Source organism: Apis mellifera, linkage group LG10, assembly GCF_003254395.2.
Source record: "Apis mellifera strain DH4 linkage group LG10, Amel_HAv3.1, whole genome shotgun sequence".
Classification (NCBI taxonomy): Eukaryota; Metazoa; Arthropoda; class Insecta; order Hymenoptera; family Apidae; genus Apis; species Apis mellifera.
In genome coordinates, this window is record NC_037647.1 from 11,714,618 (window position 1) to 11,733,757 (window position 19,140).

A 19,140-nucleotide genomic window follows, 5' to 3' on the forward strand; every position below is an offset into this window, starting at 1 on the left:
CCGGTTTATAGAATTATAGAAGTGATATATATATACGTTACCCTGCCGACGAAAAATCGCCTGTAACACTTGGCCGTGTCGTCTTGGTCTATCCTCGGTTGCCATGCAGGCTGGGCCGGAAGTAACGCCCTGCCAGCCGAGTCCAGGGCGTGTCGATGATCGGTACCGTCGACCCAGTAACCAGGCGGTGTCACCACCAGAGGTGGCTGAGATCCGGAAGTGGCTTGCTGAAGCGCAGCCTCCATAAGAGCCCTGCCAACGGGTGCATCGCCGACCGGTGACGGGGATGGTGTGGGTGTGTGATTATTCTGATTACCAGGACTCGACGCTGCCCTGTCCTCCCTCGGGGTCTGTAATCACGACAGCCCAGTTCAGTTCGATACTCGCCCCTCTCTCTCTCTCTCTCTCTCCCTCTCTCTCTCTCTCTCTCTCGCTCTTTTTTCGCAATTTAAAATCAAATTTTCGCAATTCATTGTCTGTGATCGATAAATGGAAAAGCTTTTTCAAGTCGATAAATAAATGAATGTAAGTAAAGTAAAAAAAAAAAAAGGAAACGTATTTTATAATTGTAATTATTATCGCAAATTGAGTAATTTTCAAACTGCGCAGCAGATGAGGCGAAACAAATTTTTTTTTTTTGCATTTTGTTTAACTTGCGAAACTAATTAACGAAACAAGTTTAACGCAATATGTATACCGTTTTAAAATAAGTAGTCGAGTATATATATATATATGTATATATATGCGCAATTTTGAATACACTGATCAATCAACATCGAGGGAGAATATTCATGATGTGGTAAGTCATTTCGCGATAAATAACGTAACTTAACTGTACATCACGTCTACAAGCCGTAAAATTTTAACTCAACTTTATATATACACCAGGCGGGAACCGAAGTAATTATTTTCCTTTTCCCCTCTTTTCTTTTTTAAGTATTATTAGAGAGCCATGCACACACGCTTCTTTTATACGTATATACGTACATATACGCCTTTTAATGAATTTCATTTGGCATTGTTATACCGGCCGTACGCGCCACTCCTGTACCTTTGATGCACGGAAACTTCTTATACACTCGCTTTCTACTCGCTTCTTTACCCGTGCCGGGCCCTTTTGCGGAACTTTGAATAGTCCCGGTTATATAAAGAACCGGCCAGGATGGCCAACTATTCGATGCAACAGATGCGAACGAATGATGTAACTGATTAAAAAAGAGAGAGAGAGAGAGAGAGAGAGAGCACACGAACACACACACACACACACACACACACACACACACACACACACACACACACACACACAGAAGAGAGAGAGAGAGAGAGAGAGAGAGAGAGCACATGAACACACACCACACACACACACACACACACACACACACACACACACACACACACACACACACACACAGAGAGAGAGAGAGAGAGAGAGAGAGAGAGAGAGAGAGAGAGAGAGAGAGAGAGAGAGAGAGAGAGAGAGAGAGAGAGATCGATGAAACTGATTCTTTTCAATCGCGATCTTCCATTCGTTTATTTGTACGTTTTAAAATTAGAAAGAAATTCGGGCTGGGTAATTGCAACAAGTAATTGCACAACACTTATTCAATCTACGTGATCAGGTATAAATTTCCGACGATTATGTATGGGATCGCGTTACACACTGTCTAGCGTCCTGTTTCGCCGTTCCTGCTTCGACCGTTAAATTACGTAAATAAAAAGTCGGTTTCACGGCGGTGAACGATCGATCGAATTGACCGGAAGGGGATCGACCGAAGAAACGCTCGTATTGCGGGAAATCCAAGTGTCTTCGACGATTCTGGTTCGGTGTTGGTGGAAACCAGAACTATGGAACGGCTTCGGGGATTATAAAAAAAAAAGGAAGGGAAGTATGTAAATACGATTGCATAAATATCGTTGTTCGAGAAAAAAAAAAATTAATCGATTAATCGACGATAGTTGATTAAATTATGCAAACGTATTTTTATCTTTAATGCGGATAGTATACAGTATGGAGGATTAAAACTTTAAATTGTCGCGTTAAATGCGTACAGAATTAATACTGTTTACGATATCCCAGAATTATTATGAATGGCGAGTGTACGTTTAAAAATTATCTTCATCCGTTAAAAAAAAGTTATCCCTTTCCGTGGCGATTATTCGTTAAAAATTTCGTATAATTATTTTAATTACCGGATAATTAAATGATAAATTTCAATGAGAAGAATTAACAGGAACGGCGTCGTAAATAACCCATTCAAAAGCAATATCGTAACATTACGCGGTTATAATCGTAAATTTTCATTTTCCGACCTGCTAATTCCAATTAATTTCGCCACCTAGCAGAGAGTATACTATAACGCGAGAAACCATACTGCTGTATACCGCTTCTACTCTCATGAGCAAATTGGAGATCGACGAATATATATTCTCGAGCTACGAATATTCCTCGCTCTCAACGAGGCGATAGAACTTTACAGGATACCTTTTCTTTGAAAAGGTCAGAAACGTTGTTGTGTCGGTTAGCGCGGCGATCGCCCTATTGCCCCCACCACTTTCCTACTCACCGCCGCGCTATATTCCACCGCGTTCTACATTGCGAAATATTAGCTTTACTAAAATTATACTTGCAAATTGGAACGAAAGAGAAAAGAAAACGAAGGGGACAAATATATCGGCGAGAAAGAAACACGTATTTGCGCAACTATCTTTCGTTCTGTCGCTAATTCGACAAGAATTTGAACAGCTTCCATACCGTAAGAGAAATTCAAGTTGGGAACACGCTTGTCCGTACGTCAAAACGATGTGTACACCAGCCGGAACGTTCGTGACGGAGTGGAACTGGTAGAAATATCGATAGTTTACTTACTTTACGGACGTCGCGCATCGAAATATTATCGAATCGCGTTGGCCGTGAGTATTTGCACCGACGATGTACCGTACGGTATAAGCAAATATTTTCTTCTCTCTGTAATAATCATTGTTATTATTTGAACTTTGAAAGTAAACGAACTGTACTGTGAGATTTAATTTTTTTTTTTTTTGCTAATATCATTCTCTCTTTAAGCGAAAAATAGAAGCGCATAAAAGTCGTGGAAATATTTACGCAGTTGATGAAATACGAACACGTGTCGTAAACCGTCCTCGTGTAGCGGGAGGCGTACGTTAATGTAACAACGTACCGTTGTTGGAAAGTGCATCGAATACATGGCGGCGCAAGCCGGTGTTCGGCATGTGTTGCCGAAATATCAATCGGTCGAACGTTATCTCGCGCGTCACACGAAATATCGATTATCGAACACCGATTTCCAATGCGATCTACGCCTTCGCTTCGTTTCTCGCATTGTTCCTCCGTTACGTAACCGTTTCTGCGTTATCGCTCCCAAGGATATCTCCAATGTATTTAACATCGAAATAATTATTCTTCTGAATTTATTTATTGAAATAATTATTCTTTTTTGAAAACTCTTTAAAAATAAATTAAAAATTGGAATTGATTATCGCGAAAAGATATATCAAGATCGATATAAAACTCGGACGATTTATATCGTGCGTAATAAATCGAGCCGAGTTTGACAAACTTTTCGTTCCATTTTCCGAGGCGAGAGGCGGAAAATTTTCATTCGCTGCGTAAAAATATTTATTATATTATAAATTGGAATCGCGGAGCGTTGTATCCGTAATACACCAGGTGTAAACTGGAGCAAAGCGATAAAATACACGGTCCGTATATCTCATTTTAATTGTTGATTTAAACGATTTAAATTTCAAAACGTTCCTTCTTCGAAGAATCTAAGAACGAGAGATATCCCCCCCTCTTTGAAGATTTTTCCCAATTAACCGAATAATAAAATCGATTCGTATTCTTCTAAAAAAAAAAAAAAACTAATTTACACGCCTCTAAATTACGGTTAATTAATCGTACAGGGGGAAATTCGTTGTAACGAAGCGATCGAATCGTAAAATCGAAGTTCGTTAAATCGTCCGTTTTAAACGGCTGTTTTCGAAGCGCCTTTTCTCTTTTTTCGAACGAGGCAAGTCGATTATGAGTTGGACGGGGATCGGTCGGTATAGTAGGAAACGGGGACGCGCCGTTAACGTTGTTTCACGGAACGAAATTTTCGATCCGGTCCTGTATCGGCGAGCAAAAATAGAAGTAGTATTTCGACGAGGAAATAATAAAAATGACACGCACCCGCCATAAAGAGTGGCGAACGGCTAATAATAGGAACATATGGTGTTGTACAGCAGGTGGCAGCTGTATAGTACGAACCGCCGCCTCGTGAATATCGCCACTCAACAACCATCAATATATCAAGTTGCGAGTAATCGGCTATTTCATTTTCCAGCTGGTTCCTACCTTAATACGTACAATTATGTTATTTCGGGGGCAAAAAGGTATATTTCGTTTCTGAAATTAGTAGGATTAAAATTAGATTATTATATATCTGTGTTGTATTCGAAATCAGTATTAACAGGGATTTTACGGAAACGCGACAATGGCCAATGATTCATTTCTCCTTTCAAATCCAAGCTGTACGAGATACACGGAATAAATAATTGAACGATTATTCAAGCATGTGCCGGAAGCACATTTGCTTCCCGTTAATTAAACGGCCGACGCCTGTTCCCCGTGCAACACTTTAGCTGGCAGAGTGCAAGCAGTCCGCCCTGTTATTCGTTTCCAATTATATCTGATTTTCATCCGATTTCCTCCTCCTCGTTCATATCGATCAGTTGTCGGCCAACCGTGACTCTCGTTCCCATCGATGATCGTTTAAAAATTATTTTCGAAAAAAAATTCTCCCGAAAAGAATTTAATCTATCGAATAACGAAATAATGATTTACGTATGTAATCACGTTGTTCAAAATATGGCGGTTCGATCGGTCGCAACGTCGGGATTCCCCTCTAAAATCGAGCGATCTAAAGATAGTCGAATAGCGATGGAGTTGCTGTCACTGCTCCCAACCTTTTTGCTCCACTTCCAACGATCCTTTTTCCCCAAAGCTTCGACACTGGTCGGCAGTTTATATTTGGCAGTGAACGGGATGGGAGCGAGCGAGAAGCGGTGAAGAACGGGCGGGCGGGCGGGAAGGAGGGAGGGGAGGCGAAGAAACATCATCCTCTTTTTCTTCCTCTCTCCTACATATAGCTCGTTCCTTTTTTATTCCTCGCTCAACGGTCTAACAACGAATTTAGAGCCACTTAAATTAGCGGTTGAAGGACAGGAGGAAGGAGAGGGGGAAGTATAGGCAGAGCGAGTTTTCCAGCGACGAATGGGAGAAGAGAGGGAGTGAGAAAGAGATAACTAGAGAGAGAGGGAACGCACGACTCGAGGAAACTGTAGGAAGTTAAAACTCGGACCGTAGAGAAACGTAATCCGAACGAGCACATCCGCATTACTTTTCAACTCTACGATGTCTTCGTTCTCTTTCTCTCTCTCTCTCTCTCATCGACGCAAGAAACATCGTTTCCTTACTCTTTATTTCAATATTTCCCTTCCTTTCTTACACGCCTTTCTTCGTTTCTTTCTCGTCTTCTCCGCAGCTCGTAGCTTCTTGTTAAAATCCTATTCATTCTCGAAATCCGTTCAGACGGAACGCACAGCGCGGAACGAGAAAGTTTCGCGTCTACCATGCGCTTACCGCGCATACCGATCCAGCGCCTAACTTTTTAGAACGGTCGTTTGGATTATTAACCTTTCCAGCGTTTTTTATCTCGTTTCAACGAAACTCGCTCGCTCGATTATTTTTAACCATCGCGACGAATCGACGAGTTTTTTCAATTGTTCTTTCTTCTTTCTCTTTTCTCTTTATTATTAATTTATCATTTCCAATTTTTAATAATCAACTTGAAACTCTTATTGAACACTTGTTATTTCTCTTTGAATTTTTTCTCTAATTTTTCGCACTATCCCAAAGAATATCTATAAAAAGAACGTGATAATTTAACGTGAAATAACTTGACTCGAAAGTAAACCGAAAATGCGTCGTGTTACCCGGTGATGGAAACGGTCACGAAATGGCCAATTTCAATTACGAAATTTCGTTTTCGGATTTAATTAATGCCCGGCGCGGCTACGTTCGCGGCTCCATACACTCTAGAGCCGAATAACTGCTCGTGCACGTACCGAGCCGTGCAATATTTCGCAGCCAATTGGACAATTTAGCGATGCGTTAAGCCGCGTTCACTCGATGAGGCAACAATGAGAAATTCTTCGTTCCGCGTCGATCGATGCACGTGTTTTTCGAAACACGGTTCAAAGAAAACCGACCAAATTCTTTCTTTCACTACTGTAACGTAACAATAATTGTAACAGGTTTTTGAAAAAAATATTCCTTGCAAAGGAATTATTTACGATATTTAACGATTTTATCGTATTAAGAAAAAAGAAGTAGAAAGATAATTGAGCGATTAGTTGGCAACGTGGCACAGCTTCAGAGAAAGGAGAGAAATATAATTTCTAACAAACTGCTTTCCTTCTTGTGGAAACCGCATCGTGGGAAAGAGAAAGAGAAAAAAGGCGTTCCACTTGCGTGTTTTTAACGGATTAGAAATTATAAGATTGAAGAAGGGAGGAAAAACAATCGCCATTATACCGCTTTTTTTCCAACCACTTTTTCCGCCCAACATTAGAGGCAACAAACGGGAGATGATATTACACTCGCTCGATTCGAATATTTAAACGCGGGGCGTCGTGTGGAGAGAATTACCACTTTGTATGCACGTCCTCCGATGTTTTATTAATGAGAATCTGAACGAAAGCCGACTTTTTAGAAATTTACTCAATTTTTTTTTTTTCTTCGAAACGAAAAATATTTTTGTTTTTTTAATCTTTACCTCAAATACTCTCAAATTTATTTACTCTATTTAGAAAAATATTTAAATTAATTTTTCGATATTTGATATAACAAAGATAATCTCGATACGAAATAAAATCGTCGTACAACTTCTTATCGAGCAAAGTGTAAAAGTCGCTCTGTAAATATAATTCGAGCACATATATATATATGTTACTAGGTAAAGCGGCGTGAAATATTTCTCATCCGTCCGTTATTGGCTTACAAATTAATCGGCACAATTTTCATGATTACATCGTTAAACGGGGTCGACTCTGTTCAAACAAAATAATTTCACGCGGAGGTTGATGAATCGGCGCCAATTGCGAAACTCGTGTCTCTGGCGAGGCATGTATCGAACGCTTTCCAATTTACATTTCGCAAATGTTAAAAAATAAAACAACGTTTGCCGTGGCGCGCGCGACAAATGTTCCCTTCACGAGAGTAGAATTAATCGATCGCATTATATTTCGTTTAGTTACGTTTCCGATCATCGATGACACGTTATATATACGCACAGTTGGAACGAAGGATCAATTTTTCTATATAAATTCGATCCGATAAGAAAAGATACTCCTCCCCCCCCTTTTTTCTCTCCGTCGAATCGTATTAATGTCGATCGTCGAATTTCGCAAATGTTAAAAAATAAAACGTTTGCCGTGGCGCGCGACAAATGTTCCCTTCACGAGAGTAGAATTAATCGATCGCATTATATCGGCGTATATTTCGTTTAGTTACGTTTCCGATCATTGACGACACGCTATATATACGCACAGTTGGAACGAAGGATCAATTTTTCTATATAAATTCGATCCGATAAGAAAAGATACTCCTCCCCCCCCCTTTTTTCTCTCCGTCGAATCGTATTAATGTCGATCGTCGAATTTCGCAAATGTTAAAAAATAAAACGTTTGCCGTGGCGCGCGACAAATGTTCCCTTCACGAGAGTAGAATTAATCGATCGCATTATATCGGCGTATATTTCGTTTAGTTACGTTTCCGATCATTGATGACAGGCTATATATACGCACAGTTGGAACGAAGGATCAATTTTTCTATATAAATTCGATCCGATAAGAAAAGATACTCCTCCCCCCCCCTTTTTCTCTCCGTCGAATCGTATTAATGTCGATCGTCGAATTTCGCAAATGTTAAAAAATAAAACGTTTGCCGTGGCGCGCGACAAATGTTCCCTTCACGAGAGTAGAATTAATCGATCGCATTATATCGGCGTATATTTCGTTTAGTTACGTTTCCGATCATTGATGACAGGCTATATATACGCACAGTTGGAACGAAGGATCAATTTTTCTATATAAATTCGATCCGATAAGAAAAGATACTCCTCCCCCCCCCTTTTTTCTCTCCATCGAATCGTATTAATGTCGATCGTCGAATTTCGCAAATGTTAAAAAATAAAACGTTTGCCGTGGCGCGCGACAAATGTTCCCTTCACGAGAGTAGAATTAATCGATCGCATTATATCGGCGTATATTTCGTTTAGTTACGTTTCCGATCATTGATGACACGCTATATATACGCACAGTTGGAACGAAGGATCAATTTTTCTATATAAATTCGATCCGATAAAAAAAGATACTCCTCCCCCCCCCTTTTTTCTCTCCGTCGAATCGTATTAATGTCGATCGTCGAATTTCGCAAATGTTAAAAAATAAAACGTTTGCCGTGGCGCGCGACAAATGTTCCCTTCACGAGAGTAGAATTAATCGATCGCATTATATCGGCGTATATTTCGTTTAGTTACGTTTCCGATCATTGATGACACGCTATATATACGCACAGTTGGAACGAAGGATCAATTTTTCTATATAAATTCGATCCGATAAAAAAAGATACTCCTCCCCCCCCCCCTTTTTCTCTCCGTCGAATCGTATTAATGTCGATCGTCGAATTCGAAGCAAATGTTAAAAAATAAAACGTTTGCCGTGGCGCGCGACAAATGTTCCCTTCACGAGAGTAGAATTAATCGATCGCATTATATCGGCGTATATTTCGTTTAGTTACGTTTCCGATCATTGATGACACGCTATATATACGCACAGTTGGAACGAAGGATCAATTTTTCTATATAAATTCGATCCGATAAAAAAAGATACTCCTCCCCCCCCTTTTTCTCTCCGTCGAATCGTATTAATGTCGATCGTCGAATTCGAAGCAAATTATTATTCGCACATAAGAGCGAAATATCCTTGACTCGTCGTTTTAAAGGTCGTCCGAATATGTCCATCGAATAAGTTTTTCAACGCGATAATTTTAGTTCTTGTTTCTATGCCGATAATGAACGCGTAATTAACCAACTTCTACTGCGAAGTAAAACGTTGACCGTGCGCGAGCGATAGCATTACGATTACACTCGAACACGTTGATTATACTCTCCTCGCGTAATCGTGACCGCCAATTTTTTTCTTATCTTAATTGCACACTGCTTCTTTTTTTTCCAATCTCTAATTAAACACGATTCCAATGAAAAAGGAAGGAGGAAAAAATGGGAGAAAAAGATCGGTAACGGTGAACGAGGATGTAATAAATAAATCGTAACCGTTTCGAAATCAATTTCTATATTACTCGTATAGTATCGTAGATGATTCGCTTTCTATGCGTTTAAGTTTATGGGTAAAAATATTAAACATGTTTTGGACCATATCGACGCACACACGTTTCGTCGTTTTAATAATCCTCTATCTTCGTTTCGCGAGCTCCAACGAGCTCCAACGGATCGTTTAAAACGAGAAATTCCCATTTTTCCCCGTAACACGCCGCATTACCGATTTATGCCCGACACGTTTCATCCTCCTGCCCCTCTTTTTTCATCGTAATTCTATTACTTTCGGTTAAAAATGTAAACGAGGAAACGGGTAACCGGGTTGGACGATGCTGGGAGACCCGCGAATCTAGGACAGGTTGGCCAGAGTTTACAGGTCTTTAAAGATTCAATTCCGAGGAGGACGTGTCTCTCGAGGCAACGGCCATCTTAACTTGCGCACTTACTTGCTCGTATATACCGTGTAAATAAAATGGAGGCGGCGCTACGGACGAAATATTTTGCTTTCTTGCAAGGATAGGACGCGCACTTCTTTCCCACTGTTATTTATATTTCGCGCCAAACACGTACGCCCAACCCAACGAATTACGTGCCGTGTTATCCACCTTCTTGAAAGAACGAGAGAATTTTATTATTCACTGGTGGAATAATCCTGATTATTTTCGAAACGACGATCCAAACCTCGAAAAAATTCAATCGATACGATATTCTTTTTATTTCTTATAATATGCGTGTAGATTAATAACGATTATAATTGTATGTATGTATACGAATAAGCTAGCCACACTAGTCTTGGATGACTGCTCTAACCTAACTTTATAAAAATACTTTTGACCGTTCGAATTGTAGCTCTTCCACTATTATGTAGCGCGTCGTGTCAGAATTGTCAACAAAGCGTCTAGAGTGGGGATAGATGGTCCTAGCGAAGGACAACCCCTCTTGCCTCTCCGGCGTCCCGCGAGACTTTTTTATGTCCAGCAGCGAGCACTAATGCTACGGAAGATAAAATTTACGAAAAATATTTGTTAGAACGTAACGTTCGATCGATCATCGAGGATAGCTACCACGAGCAAAGTTGTAACAAATTGAAATTTGATTTGATTCCACGATTGTGATTCATCTATTGTGTAACTGTTTTTCGAGTGACTCAGCACGAAAAACAACGGATTTGGTAACTGGTTTCTGCAAAAATAAGCTTGGCCAATGTTTGCCCGTTTATCTCGCGTGTATAAATATTAGCCTCGACAGATAATCGAGAGGGGAAAAATATTTCTCGATACGCTCATTTTTCCCGAATATTATTCGACTCTCTTCGCTTCCGAATCAATCGAATTCGCAATCGTCGTCTCGACGGCTCGAAAGATATACCCGTTTCGATTCTTTGGAAAGTAATCGCGCTATTGTCTGCCCACACGAGCCTACAGACTTTAAAGAGGGATGATTCTAACGAAGCCACGAGACCTCTTAATCCGAACAATGGTCGTCCGTGGGTCGTCGGCAAGCGAGCGTGAAAATTATTCGAATAATTGATCGAAGGTCGGTGAAGAGATAAGAAGGAGGGGGGATAGATCGACTCGCTCTCGCTCTTGGAACGAGAAAAATAGTGAAAGATCAACATTATCGTATGATTCACTCTAACCGCATAGGCGTGTGTTTCAAAGGGCAGATTAAGATTCTCTCTTCTTCTTCGAAGAATCCAGTTTTTTTTTTCCTTGCGTAATAATTCTATTAATTCTTTCTTCTCGACTGAACATCAAGTAACGTAATCGATAAAAAGAAACAATTGCGATCCGATCGATCCCGGTACCGGATACTGTATTATTTATATTTAATTACGAAAATTATCGAGGGAGAAAGAGGTAATTTTAGAAGGAAATTAATACAATGGAATAGGTATAAAAAGCGTTCTTCAAAGTTCGATAAACCGCGCGAAGAAAAGCGACAAGCCCGAGGCGAGGAAGAGAGAGAGAGAGAGAGAGATCCGAGCGACCGATAAAGAAGAGATAAAAATGAAACGGGGATGATGATGTATAGAAACTTCGATGTAGATAAAGAGAAGAGGAATCGAACGGGGAGATTTATGTAAAGATAAACTGCTACGCGAGCGGATACACTTATACTAATGTTACGGTCGATAATTTTTGAGGACTGTATTCTAGAGGATGGAAAGAAAAATGGCGGAGGGGGGAAAAAAAAATATAATTACATAAGATACTCTTACGACGCGCTCTATAATCCCATTATAATCGAATTATTATAAAAAGGAATATTAATTCGTAATCCACGTTTAAAATTAATCCACGTAAGTTTAACCTTTATTTCTTCCCCCTTTTTAATTATTCACACGGGCACAATAATGCGTGTCATATCGAATGTACAACCACCCCGTGCATCGACGAACAGGCGTATCCTCGCTTGAATTATAAATAACGACCGACTGAAAATAATAAATGCGATGGAACCCATACACCACTCTGCACGATCCACGCTATACAAAGTCTCCAGCGAAAATTTCTTTCCGCCAGATAGAAATTTTAGGCCAACTCTCTCTCTCTCTCTCTCTCTCTCTCTCTCTCTCTCTCTCTCTCTCTCTCTCTCTCTCTCTCTCTCTCTCTCTCTCTCTCTGTGTGTGTGTGTGTGTGTGTGTGTGTGTGCGCGCGCGCGCGCGTGCGTGTTCATGTTCTCTCTCTCTCTCTCTCTCTCTCTCTCCTCCTCTCTCCTCTCTCCTCTCTCTCTCTGTGTGTGTGTGTGTGTGTGTGTGCGCGCGCGTGCGTGCGTGTGTGGTCGTGTTCTTCTCTCTCTCTCTCTCTCTCTCTCTCTCTCTCTCTCCTCTCTCTCTCTCTTCTCTCCTCTCTCTGTGTGTGTTGTGTGTGTGTGTGTGTGTGTGTGTGTGTGTGTGGTGTGTGTGTGTGTGTGTGTGTGACTGCATGCGCGCGCTCTATTTCTCTCTCCTCTCCTCTCCTCTCCACTCTCCCCCTTATAAATATACAAAGACTGTTTCCATATCCGTTTCGATCGTGTGTATATGTGTATATATATTTTGAAAATCACGGGCCTAAATAAATCCTTCCACTCGAGAAGGGGAGTCGTTAATTTCTCGGTAACCTAGAAACGAGCGGACGACCCAGACACGGAGAGAGAGAGAGAGAGAGAGATACTAAGATAGACTCGATGGCCGAGCTAGGAAATTGAAAGAAATATAGAGATAGGGGGGGGGGAAGCGAGTGGAAAAACGACGAAGAAGAAAAGTGGAGGCCAGAGAGGAGCGTAAATGGGGAGAGGGGGAGGGGAAAGAGAGAGAGCAAGCATGGTGTGCGCGCGACGTGACTCATCGAGTGGGAAACCATCGTAGAAAACCCTCGATCGCATCGACAACCAGGAATATGAGAGGAGCTCGTCGAATAGATCGACGAAATCGAGAGTGAACCGTTTAGGTGAAAGTTCCAAGGTTACGAGTCTCATGCTTCAAGTATCTTACGTATTAATTTCCCTCCCCCCTCCTCCAAAATTTCGTGAAAAACCAGGCAGGTTATCCAGGAACGAATCGTTAAATGACAAGGAAAAGATGGAGGAGTGTACCTCACCCTCGAGCACACTCGCTATCTTAGTCGTATCTCTCTGTTCGTGGAATTTTAGGGGAGAATGCAAACGACCGTAAGGGGAGAAGAAAGAAGAAAATTTGCGAGGAGCGTAGAAGGAACGAAGAGGGGAGTGGGTAGAGGCTCCGCGAATCGATCGAAGCCAATTTCGTGTCTGACTCGTGTGTATCGTGATACCGACGTCGAATTTATCGAAGGGGCATAATAGGTTTTGATAGAACTGGAGAGATGTGTTCCGAAAATTCCATATTCGACGAACCTATCTACGAGTAATGAATTCTTATTCTCCTACAGAGAATATTTTTCTTAACGGACGTCTAAAAGGATTGGCTTCTTTTTCTTATTTATTGTTACATTATCTCGAATGAATCGAAGGTAGATAAAGAATAAAGAAATATGACAGGGGAATTTCCGTTTTCAAATTGGGAAAGGTATTACGAGGTACAATCAAGACTTGTCATTAGCAACGCAGACATTTTATAATAAGATACTTTTTTCTCCGACGCGCTGTCTCTCTTTCTGTTTCAACCTGTCTTTGAGAAAAGCAACGAGTTTCATATTTTCATAAAATTGCTCGTCGAATCGTTCGTCCTTTCTTCGTTACGCGTCGCGTAATAATGATAATTAGAACGGGTAAATTTATATAGAAATATATTAAAATTTATCCTAAAATTATATACAATTTTTTTTAAGCAAAGGAGATTGTATCAATAAGATAATAGCGCCTCAGGTTTATTACTTACATCCTTCTTAATTGCGAGTTAGAGGCTAGAACTCGTTAAGTAGGAAACGTGACGCATCCAATCGTAATTGCAAAGTATGCCGAGGAAAGAGATCAAAGTTAATAATATTCTATCGTCCGAGAAATCTTATTTACAAACCGAGGTAAATACGAATAAAGTATGAAATGGAATATAAATACGTAAGTAAAAAAATTCTTCGACAACGATTACCACGTCTTTAAATAAATATTAATTTTGAGCTAGAAGATACTTAAGACACAACCTTTCGACCTTACGAATGCTCTTATGCGTTATATAAAATCCATTCTCTCGTACGTACGTAACTACGTATGTTAGTTCGAAAAAAAAGTACGTTACGAATCGTGACGTTTTTCGAATTATCCTATCCATCTTCTTTATAGTACCTTATTTTTCCACAAACTTCGCGTAATCGCTAAACATCGCCGATAAATAACGCTCTAAGCTTCCTCCCCGTGCAATAGATTCATCCGTTAACAATGCGAAACTTTCAAATACGTAGGCGTAAAAGGCATATTACAGCTCGATCGCGACGTTACCTACATTACCGACCGACCGATGCTCAACGAGAAAACATTCGTCAGACGATCGAGAACAAACACTGCTTTTGCTCGTTCGAACGTCGATGATTCGAATCGAACGAGTTTCGAGCACACGAGTATACGAACGCGGAGTTTTGCTAGAGGAACCTAGAGGAACGAGAAGAGCAAACGCGAGAGAAAGGGAGAGGAGTGGAAAGGTGGGAAGGAAAAGGCTGAACGCAACTCGCGTATTAATAACGCGAGGGCGAGATGGAAAATCGGAAGAAAGAGGGGCCTTTTTAACCCCTCTGACAAACCGGGTAAAGAGAGAGAGAGAGAGAGAGAGTTTGCCGCATTATCCCTCGACCCTAAGCAAACTGCGAGCGAGTGCAGATTCATCGTTCCTCCTCCTTCGCTTCCTCTTTCCTTTCCCCACCTTTTTCTCTCCCAGTGTATACCGTCTACGCGCCCGCCAAACGTACGGTGCGCTGTAACGGTGCGCGTGTATTTGCGTATCTTCGTGGCGAGCGTGGATAGACGGTTTCCACGAGTCTAGCCGAGAAAGTATTATAACGTAACACCGGTCGTCTTTCAATACGCGTTGTATCGATCGATCGAAACGTTGAACTAACCTTGAATTTCGATGGATGATTCAAAGAGAAGTTGAAAAAAAAAAAAATGAAAAAAGAGTCGATTGGTTGGCGGCGTGCGAGTGACACCGCACAATGGACCGTAAATGCATCCGCAAATATTCCCCGTGATACCTATATGTACGGTACGCGTGTTTCATATGCGAAGTCACACCCATGCGTGTGGAAACGCGACTCTGTACATAAGTGGTTACCGACCGGGAATCAGCGGTATGAAATGACAGAAACAGGTAGGACGAGGGAAACACGCATACGTTTAGAAACTCTCTCCTTGGTCGAGAGAGAATATTCATCATCGAAATATATATATATATATAGCGGAATAACAATAAGTGTTAATGGTAGTTTCGAAAACGTTATTTATACGCAAATCGCGATAGATTGTTCGCGATGAAGGGCGGAAAACTCGTCTCAACCCTTTAACTCCCAACGTCACGTTCGTAACACCGTCTCTTCCCTCCCCCCCTCTCCTACCTTTCCAACTCCTCCTACTTGCGACAATACAACGAGAGACGCTCTGCCTGACACAAGGAACGCAGCGAAGAAGAACGGAGGCGTTCGAACGACGTAAGCGATGATGTAACAAGGGGGAAACGAAGCAATTATGTCGCGTTGGCAACTCGCGTGAGATTCGTCATCGCCGCGTTGGGATTTTAAACAGTTGTGAGTGCACGATCGTATAAAGGGAGGAGAGGGGGGGGGAGAAAGAAGAAAAAGAGAAAGATAAGGAGGGGAAAAAGTAGCGCACGTTTATACTATATCGATGATCGAGCGCACGCTCGATAATTAATTCCAGTGTAACCAACACGTATGCTGCATCATCGATCGCTAATTAATCTCGTAGCTTCCTTCCCCCCCCGATAATTAATTAATTAACCTTCGTCTCTTTCTCTTCGTTGCGCAATTAAACAACGGATACGGATTTTTTAATATCGAATATCGTAATCCAAAAAGCTGGATTTTTTCCTTTCTTTCTTCGTCCAAGAATATTATATCCGCGGAAGAAATTCGAGATACGCAGCTTCCCGAAATCGGTTATTCTCGCGCGAAAGCGTGCAAGGAAAGCGTTTCTCCCCCTTCGAGGAGAATTTCTTCGAGAGAAAGAAAGAAAGCGAAAAAAGAAAGGACTCGACGACGAATAGAAATTTCTTCGCGGAGAAATCCCGGGAGAGTGGCTCGCGGGAAAAATCAAAAATGTTTTCGAGAATATTTCGCGAGCCAAGGGGCCGGATTTCCTCTTGGCTAGATTGTAGGCGAGAAGAAAAGATAGGGAGAAGGAGGGAAAAAAGTAAGAAGAAAAGGAAAGAGAGAAACCGAGTGGTGGGGGAAGGGGACGAGGGTGGGGGAATGGGACGAGGGTGGGGGGAGTTCTCGCTCGTCCAGAGCGTAGCAGAAAAGGAGAAAGAAACAAGAGAGACGCTGTCTCCCGCGGGGATGAATAATTCAGTACGGGCGCGCATAGTTGGACGCGCCCATGTTGCTTGTACGTGTGCGAGTGTGCGTCCGCGTGCACCGTCCGCGCATATATATATATATATATACGTAGGGCAGGCACAAGGTGTGCCAGGAATGAAATTGTCGTCACGACGCTCATTTCTACTAACAACATCCAATCTATACCTTCACACGAATACTCGAAATTCTTTCTCCGTGTCCTTCGATCTTCGATTTCGAATTTCTCATTCTTTTTTCCTTTTTTTTTACAATTCTACCATTCGACTCGACATTTCACCACGGAAAAAATCAAAATTTTGGATTTCTATCTAGAAAAACTGTATCTGGCTTCGTCTTATCGTTCTTTCAATTTGCAAAACGTACCGCTTCCGCGCTGCCCCTCGCCCCTTCTGTTCGCTCTCATCGGCCGAGGAAATACCACTTCCTTCAACCGCCATATCCCGTTCTTGCCAAAACGTTGTTCTTTTTGCTTCGTATTTGATTCTCGCGAGAATTAAGTATTCGAAAATTCGTAGGTAGGATGATAATTCGAAATTTATATTTTTCGATGAGATTTTAATTTTCGACGTTTCGTTTAAAAAGAGGATAAACAAATATTTCGTAATTTTGATATTTTTATTCGGTAGGAAAGAAATTTGGTGATAATTTTCGGGTAAACAGATGAAACAAAGTGCGTTTCGAATTTCAGGGGGAAATTTGTCAACCAAAGAAATGGAAGTTTCACGAAGTTGAGTCAGTCGCTCTCCGTAAATTGCGTTTCGCGTTATATAACGGCCATTTCCATATTTCAACAACTCGAAGAATCTCGAGAGCGAAAACTTATTACTCGAAAGGATAAATTCGATCGAGTAAATAAATAAAATCTCTAAAATAGCTACCAGAAATTATCATCGTAAGGTATCTTTTCAAAATTTTATAAAACTTCGTATCAAACTTTTCTCTGGAAGAATAAAAAAAAGTTACAAAGGATGATAAAGTTAACGCGAAGATATTAGAATCTTTCGTAATATTTCGAAATACGGGAAAACTTGGTTAAACTTGTTTTTAACTCGATTCCTCGGCGACTCTAATCCCCCTTTTGAAAGTGTATAAAAATACACAAAGTGAGGGAAAAAAAAATCTCCAACGATATATCTCTTATTATTCTTTTTAAAGAATTTCGAATTTTAAATAGCGCGCGCGTGCGCGCGCGCGCGCACGATTTACTTCAACCGAGTTCTCAGGCGAACGGATCAAAAATGATAAAAAGTTGCGCTCATAATAGGGCGCCAATGAAACGCGCGCAACGCCAATTAACGCTCCAGCCTTTGTCAGTCGTTAGAGATTAATGAGCCCTCTATCGAGCGAGTGGCATTTAGAATTATCTAATTACGTATAACCGTCGCTAGGATCCGTCAATTCAAACTTTCATTCTCGCTTTTTTCTTTTCCATCCATTGTGTATTCGTTCCAATCCTTTCGAATAATCCAATTAATCCTATCTGATGTTCTGGCGGGCCAACATTTCTTTTTTTTAACCACCGTGTATGTGTGTGTGTGTGTGTGCAGTTTCACGAGAGGCGTATATTACGCGCGTATACACGACGCTCGTTTGGAAAGGGGGTTAAGGTCGAAAACGTGAAATTAGCGGCAACACGGGCGGCGATCGCGCGATCCTTCGTAAACACACCACATGTTACGTATATGTATGTATATATATATGCGCGCCACTGTTGGAATATCAAGCCGTTTCCGTGCCACTGTTATAAAACGCTCGATACGAGATTACACGCGTAGCTTTTTAAGCTAATTCGGCCGTGTTATCTTTCGATCGGGCGACGATAACCTTTCGCGAAGCTCTCGCCGTTCATTTGAATTCCACCGATAAGATCGATAATTACACCGATGCTATGCATTATCGCGTCGGTCGAGAGAATAAAGGCAGAGAGGAGGTAATTGGGTCGCTGGAAGAGAGAGAGAGAAAAGAAAATAAATATTACGTGCCGAAAAAATTTGTTCGTTAGAATTAAAAAAAAAAATATCAGATTAGAGCGGTTTCTTTTTTCTACTTGAAATAAATGAATATCGATCCACGAGGCACGTTGCAAGGATGCAATGTGTTCGATACGCTCGCCTGAAATGGAAAGAACGTTCAATTATGCCAAGGTTGACGATCCTTTATGTACGAATTTTTCGTTCCGATATTTTTCTTTCATACGATCAAACGAACGAAAACTTTTATTAAAAACTCGATCGAATTCGTTCGCGAAATTTTTTTCTTCCTCCCATTATTTAAAACGCTACTAAACGCGTCGTCGCATCTATTGGAATATACATGGGTTGCATATGGGTTAGAGGGTAATCCACCGTGTATCGATTTTCTACTCGGTCGTACACGTACACGTACGCGCGTGCACACAGGCTAGGCTGAGTCTAGGATGGGTCGATTTTTCGTTGCTCGGTAAGCAGACGGTATGGCAGCTGCGATATCCCTTTGCACCTGGCTATCTACATTGGCGACCGAGCAAACGTGTCGCAACGCCGCCTTTTCGCTAGTCGAGTGCGCGCGATACACGCCGAGTATACAGTGCCTACCCTTGGCTTCGGGCCTTATACGTGGAAATAGGGAAAAGGAAAAAAGGAGGGGAAAGAAAGAAAAAGAAGGGAACAGCTGTGCGGCCCCTTTTGCGCCAACCGCCTTTTTAAAACGAAACTGAGCTTTTAAGGCTTCGGAACACGCTTCTTCCATGCCTCGTGTTTTGTGCTTCGAAGAAT

General features: G+C 41.3%; 1 protein-coding gene across 14 annotated transcripts in view; it reads right to left on the bottom strand.

Annotated features, from left to right (window-relative positions):
- LOC408271 (rap1 GTPase-activating protein 1) overlaps nucleotides 1-19,140 on the bottom strand; it is a 119,092-nt gene that overhangs the window by 9,354 nt on the left and 90,598 nt on the right. For 13 of the 14 annotated variants that reach the window (XM_026443144.1, XM_006569141.3, XM_006569140.3 and 10 more), the window contains one exon: nucleotides 42-350. In XM_026443144.1, the coding sequence (XP_026298929.1) occupies nucleotides 42-350 (309 nt within the window). Of the gene's footprint in view, nucleotides 1-41; nucleotides 351-2,866; nucleotides 2,900-19,140 lie in introns of those variants that run through there. The other variant, XM_026443147.1, reaches the window with a different exon arrangement.